Below are 19,278 nucleotides of genomic sequence, written 5' to 3'. Positions count from 1 at the left end.
AAACAGAGGCGCTGCGACAGTCTCGTGATACAAACCACACCTCAAGTGAGGACAGACTGGCCCGTTTCCCTCAGTGTGGGGGGAAAATGCATGTTGGCAGGAGCCTGTTGGCCACCTGGGAACGAACGGCAGTGCTTTGTTGTTGGCCTGGATGACTTAGAGCTGGCCGCGCCGGTGGGCAGACTCCAGTAGGGAAGCTGCGGCCGCCCGAGCCCCTGCCTCCCAACCACAGAGGTGGGCCCTGCGTGGCTGCCCTTCAGGGTCTCTCCCTTGTGTGTGGAGCCTGCAGCCTGACTGCCCGTCTCCACTGGTCTCCAGCAGCTCCTGCATCTTCCCTGAGAATGGACCCTGGAGACCCCGAGGAAAAGCCTGCTGCCACTGACCCCGCTGGTGAGCCCGCTGGTGGTGAGTCCTGTGGGTGAGCATGTGCCTCTTACAGCCCCAGGTCCGGCGGGGCAGTGCAGGGCAGGCCGTGGGGTGGATGTGTGGGGTCTCTGCACGGGGCAGGGACACCAGGTGGGAGGCATCAGGGCAGCGTGGGCCTGGGGCCCGGAGAGCGGCCCCGGGTGTGGGTGGGGCAGGCCGCTGGCTGCCGCCATGGCCGCCTTCCCAGGGGGCCGTGGGCGCACCGCCCGTCGCCTGGGAAACGTGACCCCGTGGTCCCATGGTGGCCTGCCTGCTGGCTGCTTGCCTGATGACTAACACTGACGGTCAGCCGTGACTGGACAGAAACTTGGGAGAAGGACGGAACCCACGTGTGGGTGGAGCTGGGTGGGCAGGGGCAGGTGGATTTCTCTGGAGCCTTCACTGCGCCCCACACCAAATATGGACACAAGGCATCTCATCCGTCTGGCCAAGAAGGCGGGAGCAGGGGGACCGACAGGTGTCTGAAGAGCAGGAGCGCCCGCACTGGCCCCCACGTGGCCCCGAGAGAGCCGAGGCCCCCAGCCCTGGGCCCTCCTCCAGAAGCCCCTAGCTCCTCTCGGGCAGCGTCTGTGGGCTCAGCGGGGCTGCTCTCTGCGCGCCTGCTCTGTGTGTTGCGGTGGGTGGGGCAGGCGCAGGACCACATGAAGGCTGCTATGAAGGCCCCCGCCAGAAAGACAGGTGGCGACACGGGAGAGGAGACCAAGGCTGGAGAAGCAGGGGCTCCTCCCAGGCCAAGACCCTGTGTCCAGCTGGAGAAGGGTCCCCTTCCTGCCACCCTGAGCATCCTGAGGGGCCATCTCCCTGCTGGGCTGGGTCCCTGAGTGGGCACACTATGGGAGGGGAGCCTCCAACCTATGAGCAAAAGGGCAGTGCCTTCAGCAGGTAATGTGACGGAGCTCTGGTCCAGCCTCTGCCCACACACCCAGGGCCCAGGGCATCTCCCTCGGGTCCTCTGAGGTACACGTGCTGCTCCAGCAGACTCACCAGGGGGCACCAGCAGGTGCCTTCACACTAACCTAACAAGTGGGCTCCACTGCTGCCCGAGTGTCCTCAGCAGGAGCACCAGGCTGTTCCCCAGAGGCCCCCATTATGTGACGTCTTTGGGCCTTAGAGCCCATCCTGCTGGGAAAGGGGATAAGACACAGTCCCCCCATCAGACACAGTCCCCCCATCAGACACGGTCCCCCCATCAGACAGTTCCCCCCATCAGACACAGTCCCCCCATCAGACACAGTTCCCCCGACAGACACAGCCCCCATCACACACAGTCCCCCCGTCACACACAGTCCCCCCGTCACACACAGCCCCCCTGACACACACAGCCCCCATCACGCACAGTCCCCCCATCAGACACGGTCCCCCCATCAGGCACGGTCCCCCCATCAGACACAGTTCCCCCGACAGACACAGTCCCCCTGTCACAGTCCCCCCGTCACACACAGTCCCCCCGTCACACACAGTCCCCCCATCAGGCACAGTCCCCCCGTCAGACACAGTCCCCCCATCAGACACGGTCCCCCCGACAGACACGGTCCCCCCGTCAGACACGGTCCCCCCGTCAGGCACGGTCCCCCCGTCAGGCACGGTCCCCCCATCAGGCACGGTCCCCCCGTCACACACAGTCCCCCCATCAGGCACAGTCCCCCCGTCACACACAGTACCCCCGTTACACACAGTCCCCCCATCAGGCACAGTCCCCCCGTCACACACAGTCCTCCCGTCACACACAGCCCCCCCTGACACACACAGCCCCCGTCACACACAGCCCCCCTATCAGGCACAGTCCCCCCATCAGACACAGTCCCCCCATCAGACATGGTCCCCCCATCAGACACGGTCCCCCCATCAGACACAGTCCCCCCGACAGACACGGTCTCCCCATCAGACAGGGTCCCCCCGTCAGACACGGTCCCCCCAACAGACACGGTCCCCCCGTCACACACAGTCCCTCCGACAGACGCAGTCCCCCCGTCACACATAGTACCCCCATTACACACAGTCCCCCTGACACACACAGCCCCCATCACACACAGTCCCCCCGTCACACACAGTACCCCCGTTACACACAGTCCCCCCATCAGGCACAGTCCCCCCATCAGACACGGTCCCCCCGTCACACACAGTCCCCCCATCACACACAGCCCCCCCATCAGGCACAGCCCCCCCATCAGGCACAGCCCCCCCGTCAGGCACAGCCCCCCATCACACACAGTCCCCCCGTCACACACCATCCCCACGTCACACACAGCCCCCCCATCAGGCACTGTCCCCCCGTCACGCCCCATCCCCCCGTCAGGCACAGCCCCCATCACGCACTGTCCCGCCTCAGGTCGAGCACCTCACAGATCGTTCTGTGTACAGAGGCTTCTGTCAGTAGTCTGCACTCAGGTTTCCTCCGTGTCTTCTCGCAGCTCAATAGCTCACCTCTCCGTGCTGTGTGATATCCCATCGTCTGAAGGGAGCAGAGTGTATGCGTCCGAGCGCCGATGTTTCCACTCTTCTCTGAGCTCTGTGGCCTTACAGGTGCCTTCAGTCTGCTAGGCACTGGCATCACCCCACGCCGTGTCAAATGGACAGGGGGCTCCTCCTGGTGTTTCCGTTTCAGGAGGACGTTTTCATCACTGAGGCCTCTGTTTGCTGAGGGTTTTTATAGACACCTTAAACCTGCATGAGGACGTTCCTTCTCTTCCTGGTTTGCTGGCTTATATCTTCAACTGTGACTAGAGTTACTCCTCACAAGTTACCCGCAGTTGCATGAGACACTGGGTCCGGGGCGAGGGTCGGGTGGCTTTCCTCCTGTGCGGCAGCGTGAGCCGGGCAGATACGCCCTCCGTGATCAGCCAGCCTTGCTTTCTGGGACAGACCCTCTTGTGGCCTCTGGGGTTCCCCACGGCCCCTGTCTTCTTTGCGAGCCCGTGTCCTCAGGGCCCGTGGCTCAGGTCTCCCGTCTTTCCGTCCATCCGTCCGACTCCCTGCGGAGCGGCTGCTGCCCTTTGCCCTTTGACTCTCGAGTGGCCTTGCAGGTGCGGCCACCTGAGCTCCTGTTCCCCTGGGTGTGGACCGATGGTCCTGAGTCTGACCCCGAGATCCTGGCTGAGGGCCAGATGGTCCTCCTGCCTGGACTGGGGTGGGGGCACCCCAGGAGCACCATCCCCGTTGGCGGGCCTCACGCCCACCCTCCCCGGGCTCTGGGCCACGGCCCCTGATGGGAAAGAACCAGGTTTGTCCCCAGCTTCTCGGGGGGCTGGCCAGGTGACAGCCCACACCTGTGCAGCAGAACTCGCAGCGCAAGATGCGCTGGGCCTGCAGGCTCAGGCTGGGGCAGCTGGGGGAGCTGGGGCGGGCCGAGGGGGAGGGGCTGCGGAGGCTGGGGGGTACGGTGAGGGGGAGGGCGTGGGGAGCGGGAGCCCCGCTGGCAGGGCAGAGGGTGAGCGAGAGGCCCAGCAGGTAGGCAGCCAGGGGGCGCTGGTGGCCACGGGCAGCTCAGAGCTGGTCCCCAGGCCCTGGCCTCAGAAGCAGCTTCCTTTCCCAAGCCCAGAGCAGGCAGCGGTGACCTTTTCCAGACAGCCGGCCCTCCTCGCCCCTAACCTGGGACCTGGCCTGAGGGCACCGGCTCTTCCAGCTTGAGAGTCACCTGGACCCCCGCCGCCCCGGGCAGCACTGGGCTGAGCAGGGGCCCACTCCAGGACCCCACCGCTCCACTCTGCAGCAGGGGGCGGGGAGGCTTTGGGGCTCGGGTGGGACTCGCCAGGGGCAGGACAGGGCAGAGGGAAGACGGGGAGGCAGAGGCCGGGACCGCATTGGGCCTCAGCAGGGGCCAGAGGCCAGACAGTGGGCCAAGGATGGGGGGGTGCCCCCCAGCCAGGTCAGTATCACAGGCCTCCCCGCTCACACGGACCAGGGGCCCACTGGGGCGGGAATGCGAATCCGGGCTCCCTGAGCTGAGCTGGAAGCCCCCCAGGGGCACTGCGGGAAGCCCCCAGGCCTGGGGAGCAGGCCAGCCCTGGGGAGGGGCCGCAGGGCCGTGCTCCCCGCCACACGCAGCCTCTCCACAACCCTGCCCTGTCCCCCCAGGCCAGGACCCGCGCCTGTTCCTGCAGACCCTGCAGACGCTGTGGTCCACTCGGGACCTGCGACAGGTGAGCTGCCTTGTCGAATGTTCTGGGGGTCACATGAGGTTGGGGCTGGGAGACAAGGCCTGTTGGACGCACGGAGCAGGAGGAGAGGGCAGTACCCACCGCCAGCCTGCGGGCAGCAGGGGGCACCTGGCGGGCCTCGCACTCTGCTTCTTCTGCGTGAAGGCCCGGAGGACAGCCGTGTGTGTGGCCTGGCCGGCAGGTGGCCGGGGCCTCCCGTGGTTCTGGGCCCTGCACACTGGGCCCCACGGAGGCCCTGCAGGGCGGCAGCTCTGCCTCAGCCCCCGGGTGGCACCGGTATTGCCCCCCAGCCGCTCCTCCCTGCACCGAGCTCCCTCGAGGCCCCAAGGAGTGAGGCTGTCCTGGTCCCCGGGGGGTGTGGGAGCCATGCGTGGCTGGGGGGCTGCCCATCCTCTCAGGGCCAGCCTGGTCTCCCTACCCCCACCCCCCACCGACCCCATGACCCCAGGGCTGGTGAGCTCCAAGAAGGCTACAGGCCTTCAGGGGAGGCCTGTCTGTGAGCCGGAGAGGTTCACGGGTCTTCCCAGGGCACAAGGCAGCCGCTGCAGGTCCAAGCTGCGTGGCCTTGAGCAGTTATCTGCCTGCCGCCTTCCCCAACCCACGTAGGCCTGTGAAGAGCCGGCTCTGGTTGTTAGCTGGAGAAATCCAGTGCTTCTGCAAAAGCCAGAAGCTTCTTGATTTCCCGATTCCGTGCCTGTGGCTCTGAGGGCGACTCAGGAAGCTGGGCCGCGGGGCTGTGAGGCCTTCCCATCGAAACACGCCTGCCTGTTTCGGGGGGAGACTGTGTTTCCTGTGGGGTGGAGCTGAAGCAGCTGGGGGGAGCCACCCGTCTGTTCCCTGAGGCCGGGCGCCGCAGGGCTCCGCCTGGGCTGGGCTGGGGACTGGGAACGTGCGGTGAAACCCAGGTCTCCCTGGGTCGACTCATTCCGGACCTATTTCCCGGGGGAGTGCCCGCTTCCTGTGCGTCAGAGGTTTGGGCCGAGGCCCCTCCGGTTCTGTGACCCCTAGGGCGAGGGCGGCACGGCCCTTGCCCCGCCCCTCTCCAGGACTGACCTCCGCCTCCGGCCGCTGGACACCCCAGCGGTGGGCCCAGGCGGCTGTTGCCGATGCCGCCTCTCCCTCCCCACCTCCGCCCGAGCCTGTGGTCTTGGTTTGATGTCTCAGATTCCTGCTGTCTGATTCTCACTGTGTCTCCGTGACCAGCGTGCTCCTCATCTCCAGAGAGACGCGGGGCCGCCTCCTGGCTGGGAGGCCCCTGGCCGTGCTCTGGCTCCCATAGGGCCGGGCTTGTCCTGTGGTCGTTTGTGCAAATGCTCCGAGGCCCCTGTTCGGGGCTGGTGTCCCACCAGGAGAGCACGCACGTCCACGCTCCAGAGCACACCCTGGGCCCCTGCTCAGGGCCAGCACACGTTGCCCAGTGTTGTGAGACACACGTGAGGCTTGAGGCCCAGCGGCGAGGCGGGGGTGGGGTCCCTGCAGGGCCTCGAGGGGTGGGGTGGACGCCTGGGCTGGGCTGGGAGGGTGTGGGGGACGCTGCCCCCCCAGCCTCCAGGGCGGCGGCGGGAGGTGTGGTGGCTGAGCCCTAGGGGGTTCAGACTAGCAGGGGACCCTGGAGGCCAGCGCAGCCCGGGGCAGGGGCCTCAGGACGGGACGGGGTCGCAGGGCTGACCCTGCAGGACTCCTGGGAGCTTCGCCCTGTGAGGAAAGAACTAGGATGCGACAGGGTCTGTGGTCTGGCCTTTCAGAGGGGATCAGCCGGGACTAGAGGGACAGGTGAAGGAGGGGCAGCGCTGAGGTCTGGGGGCAGGACGGGGCCGGGCAGGAGGCCTGAGAGTCCCCCGGGGGGAGCCGGGGTGGGGACAGGCAGGGGAGGGCGGTGCTCCCCACGTGGGGCCTAGGCCTGCACTCTGGAGACTGCTGGGAACGCTCACTCCTGGGCTCACCCCAGTCCCACGGGGCAGGAACCTGGCTGTGCTAACAGGCCCTCTGGGCTCTGGCCCAAGCCCGCTGCAGTTGGCGGGCCGTGCCTTCACTCCTGAATGTGGGTAGGAAGGAGGGGCTGTGCCCAGGTCCCAGCTGGGTGGGGGTCAGGAAGGGCAGGGGGGCCAGAAGGCGGGAAGGAGGGAGGGAGGGATCAGCCAGAGCCTCAGAGGCGGTCCTGAAGGGCCGTCGCGTGGACGCTGTGCCCAGCACGCCCAGGAGCGGGGCGAGGGGCCAGACGTGAGCCCGGTCCGAGGGGCCGCGTGGCTGGGGACGCCGGGCCCAGTGTGTGCGATCCCCCCACGGCCGCGGCCTCAGCTTAGGGCCTCTGTGTCTCGTCCTTCACTTAGGGCTGATTGCTCTTCTCTCTCGTAATTTCGGATGTGTTTGTTTTCTGTCTTCATTCTCAAGCTGGTGTCTTGTCGTCCTTTACTCTTGGAGCTTTGATCGCCCCACAGTGGGTGTTCCTCGTGAGTCCTGAGGTTTTCACGGGAGCTCATCTCAGTGCAGCTCGTCCTTTCTGGTGGCCAGGGGCCAGGCCCAGAGGCGTCCCCAGGACTGACCTCCTGAGCACACGCGGAAGCGCCCTGGGGGCCCTGCCCTGTGTGTTGGCACCCAAGGCCGGCTGGGGTCTCCCCTGTGCTCACTGCGCCTCGCGACCCTCAGACCTGTCCCTTCCCGGGGTCTTTACAGACAGAGCGTTCACCTGACGCTCCAGGGAGAGTCCGCATTTCGTTCTCGAGAGCCCTGCTGAGTGGCCGGAGAACAGCGGTTTAAAGTCACAAAGACGTGAGTGGACGTGGCTCCAGGAGCGTCCTGGGGAGCCCGCGCGGGGCAGGGGCCACGGCCATGCCCCTGCTGAGACCTGCCACCCGACGGTGGCCCCTGAGCCCCGGGCTGGGCACGGCAGAGGTGTCTATGGGGGAAAGGCTCACGCAGACAGGAAGCGGGTGACACCAGGGGCCTTGGGCCGAAAGAACGCTTTCCCAGGTGAGAGCGTCAGAGGGCGGCGGGGCCCAGGTGAGAGCGTCGGAGGGCAGCGGGGGCCCTGGCCTCGCATGTGGTGGGGGAGCTGAGATGCAGGCTTTGTCAGCAGGGCCCTGGGGAGCTCACGGGGCTTCAGGGAGGTCTGCACTCTCTGGACCACACCAGAGCAGATCCGGGCATCCCAGGGCCCTCCATGATTGCACCGCGGGAGCCAGTCCTGCAGACCTCCAGGGCGCAGCTCCTGTCTCGACACGGCCGCGCAATGGCCATGTCCACGATGGTCTCAGAGAAGATGGGGGGGACTGCCCGCTCCTCTGGGGTCTCGGGGAAGGTAGGGGGGACTGCCTGCTCCTCAGGTGTCTCAGAGAAGGTGAGGGGGACTTCCCGCTCCTCTGGTGTCTCAGAGAAGGTGAGGGGGACTGCCCACTTCTCTGGGGTCTCAGGGAAGGTGAGGGAATGCCCACTTCTCGGGGGTCTCAGGGAAGGTGGGGGGGACTGCCTGCTCCTCGGGGGTCTCGGAGAAGGTCGGGGGGACTGCCTGGTCCTCGGGGGTCTCAGAGAAGATGGGGGGACTACCAGCTCCTTGGGGGTCTCAGAGAAGATGGGGGGTACTGCCCGCTCCTTGGGGGTCTCAGGGAAGGTGGGGGGGACTGCCCACTTCTCTGGGGTCTCAGGGAAGGTGAGGGAATGCCCACTTCTCGGGGGTCTCAGGGAAGGTGGGGGGGACTGCCCGCTCCTCGGGGGTCTCAGGGAAGGTGGGGGGACTGCCCGATCCTCTGGTGTCTCAGGGAAGGTGGGGGGGACTGCCCACTTCTCTGGGGTCTCAGGGAAGGTGAGGGAATGCCCACTTCTTGGGGGTCTCAGGGAAGGTGGGGGGACTGCCTGCTCCTCGGGGGTCTCGGAGAAGGTCGGGGGGACTGCCTGCTCCTTGGGGGTCTCAGAGAAGATGGGGGGACTACCAGCTCCTTGGGGGTCTCAGAGAAGATGGGGGGTACTGCCCGCTCCTCGGGGGTCTCGGGGAAGGTGAGGGAATGCCCGCTCCTTGGGGGTCTTGGGGAAGTTTGAGGGGGACTGCCCGCTCCTTAGAGGTCTTGGGGGAGGTGCCCAGCCGTTTCTGCTTCGGGTGTGAAGCAGTCTCTCCCCTGACCCCTTCTCTGAGTGCTTTAGGTTGGGGGCCCTGTGTCTGGCAGCAGCAGGACGGGGCCCCTGGAAGCCGCTGCTCTGCAGGGCTTTTGGGAGGAGGGTGAGCGAGCTGACCCCCGCTGTCGAGGGTAGAGCCCCGGGCTGGCCAAGGAGCAGGGCCTGACCTCCGGAGGACGCGCCACCTCCCGTGCCCTTCCCAGGCCTCTGCGGGTTGGCACGGGAGAGTCCGTCCAGGGGGAGACCAGATACCTCAGAGGGAAGAGCTGGCCCTGTGCTCTGCCCGTCTCTGCGAGAGGGGGCTCCGTGGGCTCATAGGGTCCTCGAGGCAGCCTTCCTCCTGGCAACACTCCACACTCAGCGCCCTGACACCCCGGTCCCAGGACGGGGGCTTCCTGGGAAAAGCCTTTCTTCTTTGGGGCCTTGAGCAGGGGGCTCTCTTCCTCCAGCCCCTGCCCTGGCCCATGGCTGCCTGCACACCCTCTGTGGGGCTGGAGGCGAGAGGCTGGCCATGCCCAGGGGCCCTGCTGGTCACATGAAGGACGCCATGACGCTCGCTGTTCCCCTGGACGTGGGTGGTGGAGACACACCTGCGCTTGTTTCGGTCGTTCAGCTCTTAGGTGTCTCTAGAAAAGCAAACACGGAGAAGGCGACGGCACCCCACTCCAGTGCTCTTGCCTGGAGAACCCCAGGGACGGGGGAGCCTGGTGGGCTGCAGTCCGTGGGGTCGCTAAGAGTCGGACACGACTGAAGTGACTTAGCAGCAGCAGAAAAGCAAACAAAAGGCACTTTCCAGTTTGGGTTTTTCTTTCCTTTTTCTGGGGCTTCCCTGGTGGCTCAGTGGGTAAAGCATCTGCCTCCAATGCGGGAGACCTGGGTTCGATCCCTGAGTTGGGAAGATCCCCTGGAGAAAGAAATGGCAACCCACTCCAGTACTCTTGCCTGGAAAATCCCATGGACTGAGAAGCCTGGTAGGCTACAGTCCGTGGGGTCGCAGAGTCGGACACAACTGAGCGACTTCACCTCACCTCACTTTCCTTTTGCTTGTTAGGCCCACTGCCACGTCCCAGGCATGCCACACAGGCGGTCAGGGTGCAGAGGGTGCCACCCAGCTTCTGGCCCGGGGGTCAAGCCTGGCCTTTGTGGGACCACCTGACTGGCCGGCCCCTGTGCCCAGCCCCTTGGGGCAGCTCCATTCTGGTGGGAGGGCTGGTGGTGAGGACTCACCACAGTGGGGCCTTGCGTCTCCACAGCTCCGGGAGGAAGCCTGGAAGGGGTTTGCCACCCTGGACGACCCGCTCACCACTCTCCTGGACATGCTGGAAGCCAGTCGGGGCTGCGGGGGACGGGGCCCCTCGCTGGAGGCCTGGGTGGCCCGTGAGCTGGAGCGCTGGCTACAGGCACAGCCACGCCCAGAGCCCACCCAGGTGAGCCCCACCCTCTGCCCACGGCCTGTTCCCGAGTCGCACCCCTTCTGACCCTGTCCAGCCCTCCACATGGGGGCCCACACCCACCTGACCCAGCTCCGGCAGCCCACAGGGGGGTTACTGATGGTGGGTGGGGCTCAGGGCCTCTGACAGGCATGTGCCAGGCAGGCTCGACTCCCTTGTTTGTGCCCCTGCCCACCCGCAATGTCCACCCACCAGCCTGAGGCTGCAGGCGCTAGCTGCCCCGCACTGGGCCCACTAAGGCCTCAAGCCCCTGGCCACAGCTGCCGCCTCCGCTGAGGTCGGGTCTGGGGCTTCCAGGGCGGCCGAGCACTGAAGCCGCTGCAGGCCCGTGCGGTCCGGCTCCTCACCGAGGGCCCCCCCAGCCTTGTGGAGCCGCTGGTCAGCATCTTCCAGCTGCAGGACGCAGACCGGAGCCCCGTGCTGGCGCACATCCACCGGCTGCACCAGGAGGGCAAGTTCAAAGAGGTGAGCAAGCCCTTCCCTGTGGCTCTGGGCCTCTCTTCCATGGGCCAGGCCTCCACGTGGGTCAGCGGGCTAGGTGAGAGCCAGATTGGGTGTGAGACGCCCACTCTGGAAGTGTTGCCTCCACCATGGGGGCTGTGTAGGGGCTGCAGGTCTGGGGTGCAGGGGACCAGCCACCCCTGGACCAGCCCAGGTTCATGCCTGGTGTGAGGGTCCTGGGCGCCCCTCACACTGACCATCTGAGAGGTCTGGGCACAGCCTCCCACATCCTTCCTCATCTACAGTACCTGCCAGGGTCCTTCCTTCCCAGGTGTGGGCAGGGGCGGGGGGCAGGGATGGGAGATGCTCGCCACAGCCTCTGCCCACCCAGGCCACCCCAGGGCCCAGGCCAGACCCTGGGCCTGCTCTCTCCTCCTGCCCCTGCCCAGACTTACTCCTGTTCACCAGGCCCCTGTTGGCACAGCCTGGAGGCAGGGAGCCCGCGGGCAGGAGCCAAGGCCCCTCTGCTTGAGGACAGGCCCTCCCTACAGCCGTGGGCGCGGCCATGATGGGCTGGGGGACCGGCCACTTTGCTTCTGGGCCTCGGTGTGCAGGTGTCTAGAGAGTTGTCTGCCGTGGAGCCGGGGGCCTGCACTCTGGGTGGGGTCCACCCATGCCTGTTTGCTGGGCCACTCTGGACTGGGTCGGGGGAGTGGTGGGGACCCTGTGAGGGACAGACTCCCTCAGGCCCTGCCAGGTCCCCGCTGTCACCATCCTGCCAGCCCCAGCCCCCCAACCCCGCCGGGGACCAGCCCTGGCACAGCAGGCGTCCTTTTCAGAGGATCGGGTGTGGGAGGTCATGCCGGCGTGGGCCCAGACTCTCAGTCATGTCCGTCAGGTCAGGAGCTCCCGTGCGTGTGATGCATGTGGCTGCGGGCACGGAGGGCGGGTGTTTGGCTCCGCGGTAGGAGGCAGGGCTGGCTCCCTCGGGCGGGGGGCGCGGTGGGCTTAGTAGCGGAGGCCTCTGGGAGGACTCGGGGCGGGGGGCGGGGTGGGGGTGGGGTGGGGGGTTTGGAAGCTCGGTGGTTTTGCTGATTCCTCTGTGAGCAGAGCTGGTTCTCCCAGAAAGTTCCGAGAGGAAGAGGGAGCCCCGAGGTCGTGCTCTGGGCCGGCCGGTGCTCTGGCGATGGCTCCCTGCGGGGTTGCGGGGCGGGGCGGCGGCGGGATGAGCGGCGCGGGGCAGGGGTGCCGGGCGCCTGGCTGAGATCCCAGCGGCTGCAGCGCCAGAGGTGCGGGTGCCGGCTCAGAGGGGCCCTCTCCCTGGGAGATGAGTCCAGCGTCCAGGGGTCCAGGGCTCGCCTCCGCCGCTGCCTCGTGGAGCCCAGAGACGAGCCCACACACCGGGGGACGGTGCTGCTGGCGCCCAGGAGGTCCCAGGCCCACCCCGCGCCCCCCTCCCCGACGGGGAGGCTCCTTGGAACGGAGGCGCGCGGCGGGCGGAGGACGCGCGGGCACAACGCGGCGGTGCGGGGCCGGCCTGGCGGCCGGGCCGCGGGGGAAGAGGCAGGCTGGTGTGTCGCGTCTCCTGTTACACTCCGGCCTTTCAAAGAGCGTCTGGACGGCTGAATGCGCCTCCCTCGCTCTCCGAGGCAGGACTGGCACACAAAGAGCGCTCTTGTCCGGCGCAGGCCCCTCGTGCGAAGAAAGGCCATTGTCCCGAGCGGGCCGGCCCGGCAGGCGGTGCACGCTCCAGTGCCCGCGCCGCGCCGCCGAGGGGCCGCCTTCAGGCCTGTCCGCTCGGATTAGCGGGGACTCACGGCTTCATGTGCTGCGATATTTCATGTCGAGGGCGGCGGCGGGCTCCGGCTGCGTGAATGCCCGCTTTTGTCTGCTGAGTTATTTTATTTACGTTTTTTAAACAGCTTATCAAGGTAAAAAGATAGCTTTGCTTTAAAAAAAAGAAAGAAAAGGTCCCTTGGCAGAAAGCCCACGGCGAGCAGTGGCGGTGGGAGGCAGGTCGGTCCTGGGGTCTGGGACCCGGGTCTGGGCACCTGCCCCAGCCCCTGCTGGCCCGTCAGGGTCCGGCGTGCCTGCCCTTCCCGCTGTCCCTGTCGCCGCCCCAGCCCGTCCGCTCTTAGTTACTTTTCACCAAAGCTGCAGCTCTGGGGCCGGAGCTGGTTCCCACTGCCCCACCCTGACCCCACCCAGGGCAGCCCTCTTCTCAGCAGCCAGCTCTGGGGTTCCTGGGCGGAGGTCAGTGATGCCGGCAAGATGCTGGGGGGCCCAGCTCTGGTCTCGTCCCCTACCCTCCTCCCACTGTGGCTGTCCAGCCTCGTCTGGGGCAAGTCCCAGGCCCCTGGGTCAGCAGGCGATTCCCCTCCCCTCAGGGCCTGTGTGACAGACAGGTGAGCCGTGAGCAGCTTGGCCCAACAGAACCAAGGCGGGGCTTCCTGGAGGAGACGGTTCTGCTGCCAGCCCTCCCCCCAGTGACCATGATGGCTGGGCAGTGCCGTCAGGGCACCCTCCCGTGTCTGCATAAGGCCACACGGCCCCCGCTTCGTCCTGTGCCCCCCACAGCCTCCAGGACACAGACCCCCCAGGGCTGAGGGGCAGAGAAGACCCTTCTCAGCCAGTGCCTGGGGAAGTCCATGGCCTTCCAGCCCCGGTGCCCCGGCCACACCCTCGTGTCCATGCAGGCTGCCTGGCCAAAAGAGGGCAGCCTGGGTGCACAGAGGGCTCTGCCAGGCGTGATCAGGGGCCGGCTGCCGCGGAGGAAGCAGGCAGAGGAGAAGGGCCCCCAGACCCTCTGGGGGCGTCGTCCTGTGCCCAGGGGTGTGCACCCCTCACGGGCACGCCTGACCACACACCTGGGTGGATGGGGCCAGACTCCGAGCACTGCCTGCCCTGCTCCGCGGCCCCCACTCTCTGCCCTGCCGGTGGGCACCATGTACCAGGGCCCTGACTGCAGGCCAGTGTGTGAGCCACCCAGGCCAGGTCGGCCCAGTGGGCCCCTGGGCCTTGCTGTCTCCTGGGAAGGGGAGGGAGGGGGGAAAGCTGGAAGGAGAGAAAAGAGGGAGGGAAGGGGGGGGTGCGGCCGACAGAGAAGGGCCTGGGGCAGGCGGACTCTGCAGGCTGTCCTCCCGCTGCCCTGAGGGGCAGTGCCTGGCCTGCCCTTACCCCCACTGGACCAAGACCCCGGCCATCACCCGAGGCTGCCCCTCCAGTCTGAGGCCAGCTCTGGGGCTCAGAGGAGTTCTTGGATGGGGGTAGCCTGCTGAGGAGCCAGACCCTCAGGTGATGGAGACCAGCCCCCCGGGAGAGTGGTGAGGAGTCAGGGGCTCCCCTTGCTGCCTCTGCGGTCCTCTCTCAGGCCACTGCCTGGGCCCTGGCCTGGAGCGTGGGAGGTTCCCAGGCCCCCAGTTCTCCCACCCACGGCCCTTCTCCAGCTACAGCCTGGCCTGACCGAGCCAGGTCCAGATGCTGGCCCTGCGGGAGCCTGGAAGCCGGACACTGGTGGTCGGGCTCTAACGGCCTGGGGTCTGAATGTGGGGTGCCCACTGTGTGCACTCTGGCCTTCCTGGGCATGTTCCAGAGCCCCCTCAATTCCCTGAGGGTCTTCTCCCCAGAAGAGGTCAGAGCATCCAGTGAGGGTGCAGGGACGCCTGGGAAAGAAGCCCACCCGCGGACACCTGGCCCCGCCCCCGGCCCTGCACCCGCTCCTCCACCTGGGCCCGCCCCAGCCCCGCCCCCAGGCCTGCGTCCCCTTCCCTGGCCCACCACCTCCCCCATTTTGCCTTTCCCCTCCCCCAAGCTCTGCACCCCTTTCCCCTGGCCCTGGGCCCCCCGCGGCCTGGCCGAGACTGAGCTCCTGGACTCCGGCCAGGCCGCGGGGCACCGGGTCAGCGCCGCGCAGGGAGAGGCCCCCAGCCCCGCGCCCCCGCCCCGCGATCCCGGCCTCTGCCGGAGCTGCCTTTCCCAGGCCGCTATTTTGGGCCTTTCTGTGAGCTGCGGGGGGCGGGGCCGGGCCGCCTGGCCAGTTATTTTTGCTCATAATGGGAGCGCGATGTATGGAAATTATTAATAGCAGCGCGGCCTGCGCTACGTGCGGGCACTCAGGGCTGCCGCGTCTTTGCCGAGTCCGGGGAGGGTCGCGCGCCCAGGACAGGGCAGACCGCGCAGTGCGCACCCTGCCCCATCCGAGGGTCTGCCTGCGAGCCCGTGGCTTCAGAGCCGCTTGTTCTATGGATCCCAGGGCAGCTCTCTGCATGCCCCCGAGGCACCGACCCCCCGGCCTGCCGCCCTGGACCTGGGGTCAGCGCGCTCCATCCAGCAGACTCTGAGTTGCTTTGGGGCGCACGCTGTGGCTTATGGGAAGCGCTCAGAGGTCCGGAGGAGCCTCGCAGGTCATGGCTGCCGTCCCTCAGGCGTCCAGAGCACACAGAGCCCCACCGACCCTCCCCGGAGGTGCCCGGCAGGCTCCTGGGCTGGGGGTGGGGGGGAGCTCCCAGGAAAAGTGGGGAGAGCAGTCCACACCCCACCAAGCTCTGTGGGTGGGTGATGGGGGCCCGACTCCTCCCTCCGTCCTCCACCCTCTCATCAGCAACCCCTGACCCAGGCCCCCTGCCCAGCAAGCACCTCGAGGCCCCATCTACGTTGAGCCCTAGCTGGGTGCGAGGGGACACAGGGGTCATTCCAGCCACCCCGCAGCACACATGGAGCCTGACCAGGGACAGGGGCTTGTGGACTGGGACGCTTCCCAGTTCCAGGCCCCTCGGCCTGAGGCCACGTGGCTGAAACTGGATAGGCCCAGTGGCTGTCCCTGCAGTGACTGGAGGCAACTGGGGGCCGTGGGGAAGGGTGGCAGCCTCCTGTGCACACGCCTCCGCACACAGGCACTGCCTGTGCCCCTGGGCCCTGTGTAACCCAGGCCTTCTGTTTCCCAGGCCATCATGCTGGGCACGAAGCTGCAGCTGCAGGCGGACCTCGACGTTGAGAAGGTGTGAGTCTTTCTCACGTAGATCAGATCGTGTCCAGACCCCCAGAAGCGTGGTTTAGGGAGGGTCCCCACCACTGAGCTGTGGGCTTTGTTCGCACAGGTGGAGCTGAGGTGCTGGAGGGCAGGAGTCACAGGTGACCACCTGATTACGTGAGGAGGGGCAGGGAGGGGCCAGTGAGTGCCTGTGAGCTGTCCCCAGGCGCTGGTATAGCATGCTCAGAAAGCAGCCAGTCACTAGGGGCATACCACGCCGTCTTCTGCTCTGGGGTGGCCTGAAGGGTTCTCAGGAATGGGAGCTCCCATGAGGACCGCGCTCCTGGAGCCCTGGCCTGGCAGATGGGCCCACGTCCCGTCTGGTCTCCAGACAGCCTGGCCTATGTGAACACATGGTGGAGGGGAGGGCATGTGAGGAGACTTCTGCAGGGCCACTGGGAGGGGACCTTTTGAGATCTGGTTCTTTCAAGGGGAGTGGCCAGTATCTCCCAAGGCCCAATCCCATGCCCACGTGCTCCCTTGGGGCCTCCTAGGGGCTTGGGCAGCTTAGGGGGTCTTGTGTGTGTGCACCAGGCCACGTGCCGGTGCCATCTCAACACAACAGGTATTTCTGGGCCACCAGGGCCATGGCTGGTGGTTGATCTCCACCCTGCTCCTTCTCCCCAGCCCAGAGCTCACCCACCAACTCAGGGACAGCAGGGCCCCCCCAGGAGCCCCCAGGCCTGTTTAAGCCTCTGATCCTTCATGGTGGAGATGAGGGCGACCACCAAGCCCCCAGGGGATGGCCTAAGGAGCAGCAGGGCCTGTGTGTGAGCATGGGTGTGTGCACACATGGGTGTCTGTGTGCATGTGTGTGTGAGCATGGGTGTGTGTGCACACATGAGTGTGTGTGTACATGGGTATGTGTGCGCATGGGTGTGTGCACACATGGGTGTCTGTGTGTACATGGGTATGTGTGCTCATGGATGTGTGTGTGCACATGGATGGGGGTGTGCACGTGCACTGGGGAGGGTGTGTACACACATGGTTGTATGTGTGTATGTGCGTGCACTGGGGGTGTGTGTGAATACACAGATGTGTGTGAGTGTGCATGGGTGCGTGCACTGGGGGTGTGTGTGAATACACATGGATGTGTGTGCAGGGGCCCAGGCATGGGGCACAGCTCGGAGCAGGGGGTGGGCCTTCACGAGGCCTTCAGACACGCGCTGGGGCCCGAGCTCCCCAGGGGAGGCGAGTTGCGCAGACCCGCCTCTGGGCCCTTTGGCGCTGACGCCCTGGCCACTCCCTTGCTGGGCTACAGGCGAGTCTGGGTCTTGGCTGCGATGGAGCCGCAGCCTGAGGGGCTGTCTCCCCGCAGATGTGTGCGCCCCTGCTCCTGCAGGACAGGGTGGACCTCACAGAGCGCTACGTGGATGGCTCACCCCTCCTCCAGCAGAGGCTGCTGGCCCTCATGGACGCCTGGTGCCAGCCCGGCTTTGACATCAGGGTCGTCGCCAGGTGAGCTCCACGGGCCCCAGGGTAGGGGTGAGGCTCGACGGGCAGCAGGTCCGTGGGGGAGCCGCCACACACCCAGCCCGCCCTCACCCACCTGTGTCCCAGCCAGTCAGCAAGGGGCTTGCTTCTGGAGCCAAGGGCCTGACTCCAGCAGCCATGGTCAGAGAGACTTAACTGCTCTGAGTCAAACAGAAATCATTCTCCCCGGGGGCCCTTTGCTTACACAGTCCTGAGTTCGCACCTCTTATCCAGGCGCTGGCTCCTTCATTCCTTCCTTCATCTAATTAATCTGTCTGGAGTGCTGGCAGTTACAGAGAAAAGGCTGCATGCCAGCAGGGAACCTCTCTGTGTGTGTGTGCGCGCGCGCACACATATGAGTGATTGTGCATGCGCGTGTGTGCATGTGTGTGAATGTGCGCACACATATGAGTGTTTCTGTGTGCATGCATGTGTGCATGTGCACACGAGTGTGGGTGCCCGTGCATGTGCATGTATGTGTGAGAATGTGCGCACACACGAGTGTTTTGCGTGTGCACGTGTGTGCATGTGTGAATGTGCTCACATGAGTGTGTGTGCGCGCGCACGTGTGCATGTGTGTGTGCACGCACATGAGTGTGCCTGCGCACGCGTGCATGTGTGTGCGCACACGAATGAATGTGCGCACACGAGTGCGTGTGCGCGCCTTGCGTGAGTGTGCACACACGAGTGTGCGTGCACACGCATGTGTGTGTGCGCACACATGAGTGTAACGTGCACATGTGTGCATGTGCGTGTGCGCGCGCACATGAGTGTGCATGCATGTGTGTGCATGTGTGTGAATGTGCGCACACATGAGTGTGTGTGCCCGTGCATGTGCATGTATGTGTGAATGTGCGCACACATGAGTGTGTGTGCGCATGTGTGCATGTGTGTGTGCACACATATGAGTGATTGTGCATGCGCGCATGTGCATGTGTGAATGTGTGCACACATATGAGTGTGCATGTGTGTGCACACACATGTGTGCGCGTGCACACATGAGTGTGTGTGCCTACGCATGTGCATGTATGTGTGAGAATGCGCACACACGAGTGTTTTGCGTGTGTGTGTGTGTGCATGTGTGAATGTGCACACATATGAGTGTGTGTGCACGCGTGTGCATGTGTGTGTGTGCACACACATCTGAGTGTGCATGCATGTGTGTGTGTGCCTGCGTGTGCCTGTGCCTGTGTGTGTGTGTGTCTGTGTATATGAGAGGCACAGGGTGTCACCTACGCATGGGCACCTGGAAGAAGGACTTCCTCCCACCTCCCTGGGAGTGGGTGAGGGGAAGCGGTGCTGAGGCTGCCCAGGCTCCCTGGGCACCGGTCCGTCAGCAGGCGGCAGCGTTGGTCCCCCGTCTGGGTGCTCTGTCCTGGCACCACACAGCCCTGACCATCTCACTTGAGAGTCAGGCCTTGGGCTCTGGTGGCAGGTCTCCCCGGGCCCTCCCTCCCCTGGAGCCATGGGCAAGCACTCCCATTTCTGGGTTTGTTTTCTCACCCAGAAAATGGGGCTGATTCTCTAGGGGCTGCTGTGACTTCAGCTCCTACGGGATGGACGAAGCAGCAGGCCAGACGCACGGCACGTGACTGCCGTTGCTCTCATTATGTGTCAGAAAGGAGAGAGAAACAGCTGGAGCAATAAGTGTGCAGAAGGGGAGGGAGGGAGACACAGGCAGAAAGTGGGAGGATCCTCAGGGTTAGATTTAACTGCAGATATCAGCTTAAATTAATGATTTTTAAAAAGATGTTCTCATTCTGTGCCCTGAGAGGGTTCAGAAGCGGTGACACCCTGCAGGAAAGAGCACATGCAGCAGTGAGATCTTGGCTCCTAGAGACCGTCCTCCACTGAAAGGGACAAGGGCTCTGTGGGGAGAGGCTGAGAATGAAGACAGTGATAGAGCGTAACAGATGGTAACAGACTGTAATAGAGTGTAATAGACAGTGATAGAGTGTAACAGACGGTAACAGACTGTAATAGACCGTAATAGAGCGTAACAGACGGTAATAGACTGTAACAGTAATAGAGTGTAACAGACGGTAACAGACTGTAATAGAGTGTAATAGAGTGTAATAGACAGTAATAGAGTGTAACAGAGCACAGCAGCTTGGGTTTGTAAAGCTGCATGCGTCTCGGCTCAGATGGCTTCACTAGCGAATCCTTCAAATATTTAAGGAAGAGACCATGCCAG

The 19,278-nt window shown here is 65.2% G+C and overlaps 1 protein-coding gene across 8 annotated transcripts in view; it reads left to right on the top strand.

Annotated features, from left to right (window-relative positions):
* EXD3 (exonuclease 3'-5' domain containing 3) overlaps positions 1-19,278 on the top strand; it is a 75,448-nt gene that overhangs the window by 16,669 nt on the left and 39,501 nt on the right. For 5 of the 8 annotated variants that reach the window (XR_008200143.1, XM_052648707.1, XM_052648708.1 and 2 more), the window contains 6 exons: positions 319-405; positions 4,501-4,565; positions 9,944-10,117; positions 10,439-10,606; positions 15,526-15,579; positions 16,930-17,069. Coding sequence is in view for 7 of the 8 variants with exons in the window: in XM_052648707.1 (XP_052504667.1) it covers positions 342-405; positions 4,501-4,565; positions 9,944-10,117; positions 10,439-10,606; positions 15,526-15,579; positions 16,930-17,069 (665 nt within the window). In the remaining variant the exon portion in view is untranslated. The remainder of the gene's footprint in view (positions 1-318; positions 406-4,500; positions 4,566-9,943; positions 10,118-10,438; positions 10,607-15,525; positions 15,580-16,929; positions 17,070-19,278) is intronic. The other 3 variants (XM_052648709.1, XM_052648710.1, XM_052648711.1) reach the window with 3 other exon arrangements.

The sequence above is a fragment of the Budorcas taxicolor genome, chromosome 11 (genome assembly GCF_023091745.1).
Source record: "Budorcas taxicolor isolate Tak-1 chromosome 11, Takin1.1, whole genome shotgun sequence".
Taxonomy (NCBI): domain Eukaryota; kingdom Metazoa; phylum Chordata; class Mammalia; order Artiodactyla; family Bovidae; genus Budorcas; species Budorcas taxicolor.
The sequence above is the reverse complement of the archived record's forward strand: the minus strand, read 5'-3'. Positions and strand labels throughout refer to the sequence as shown.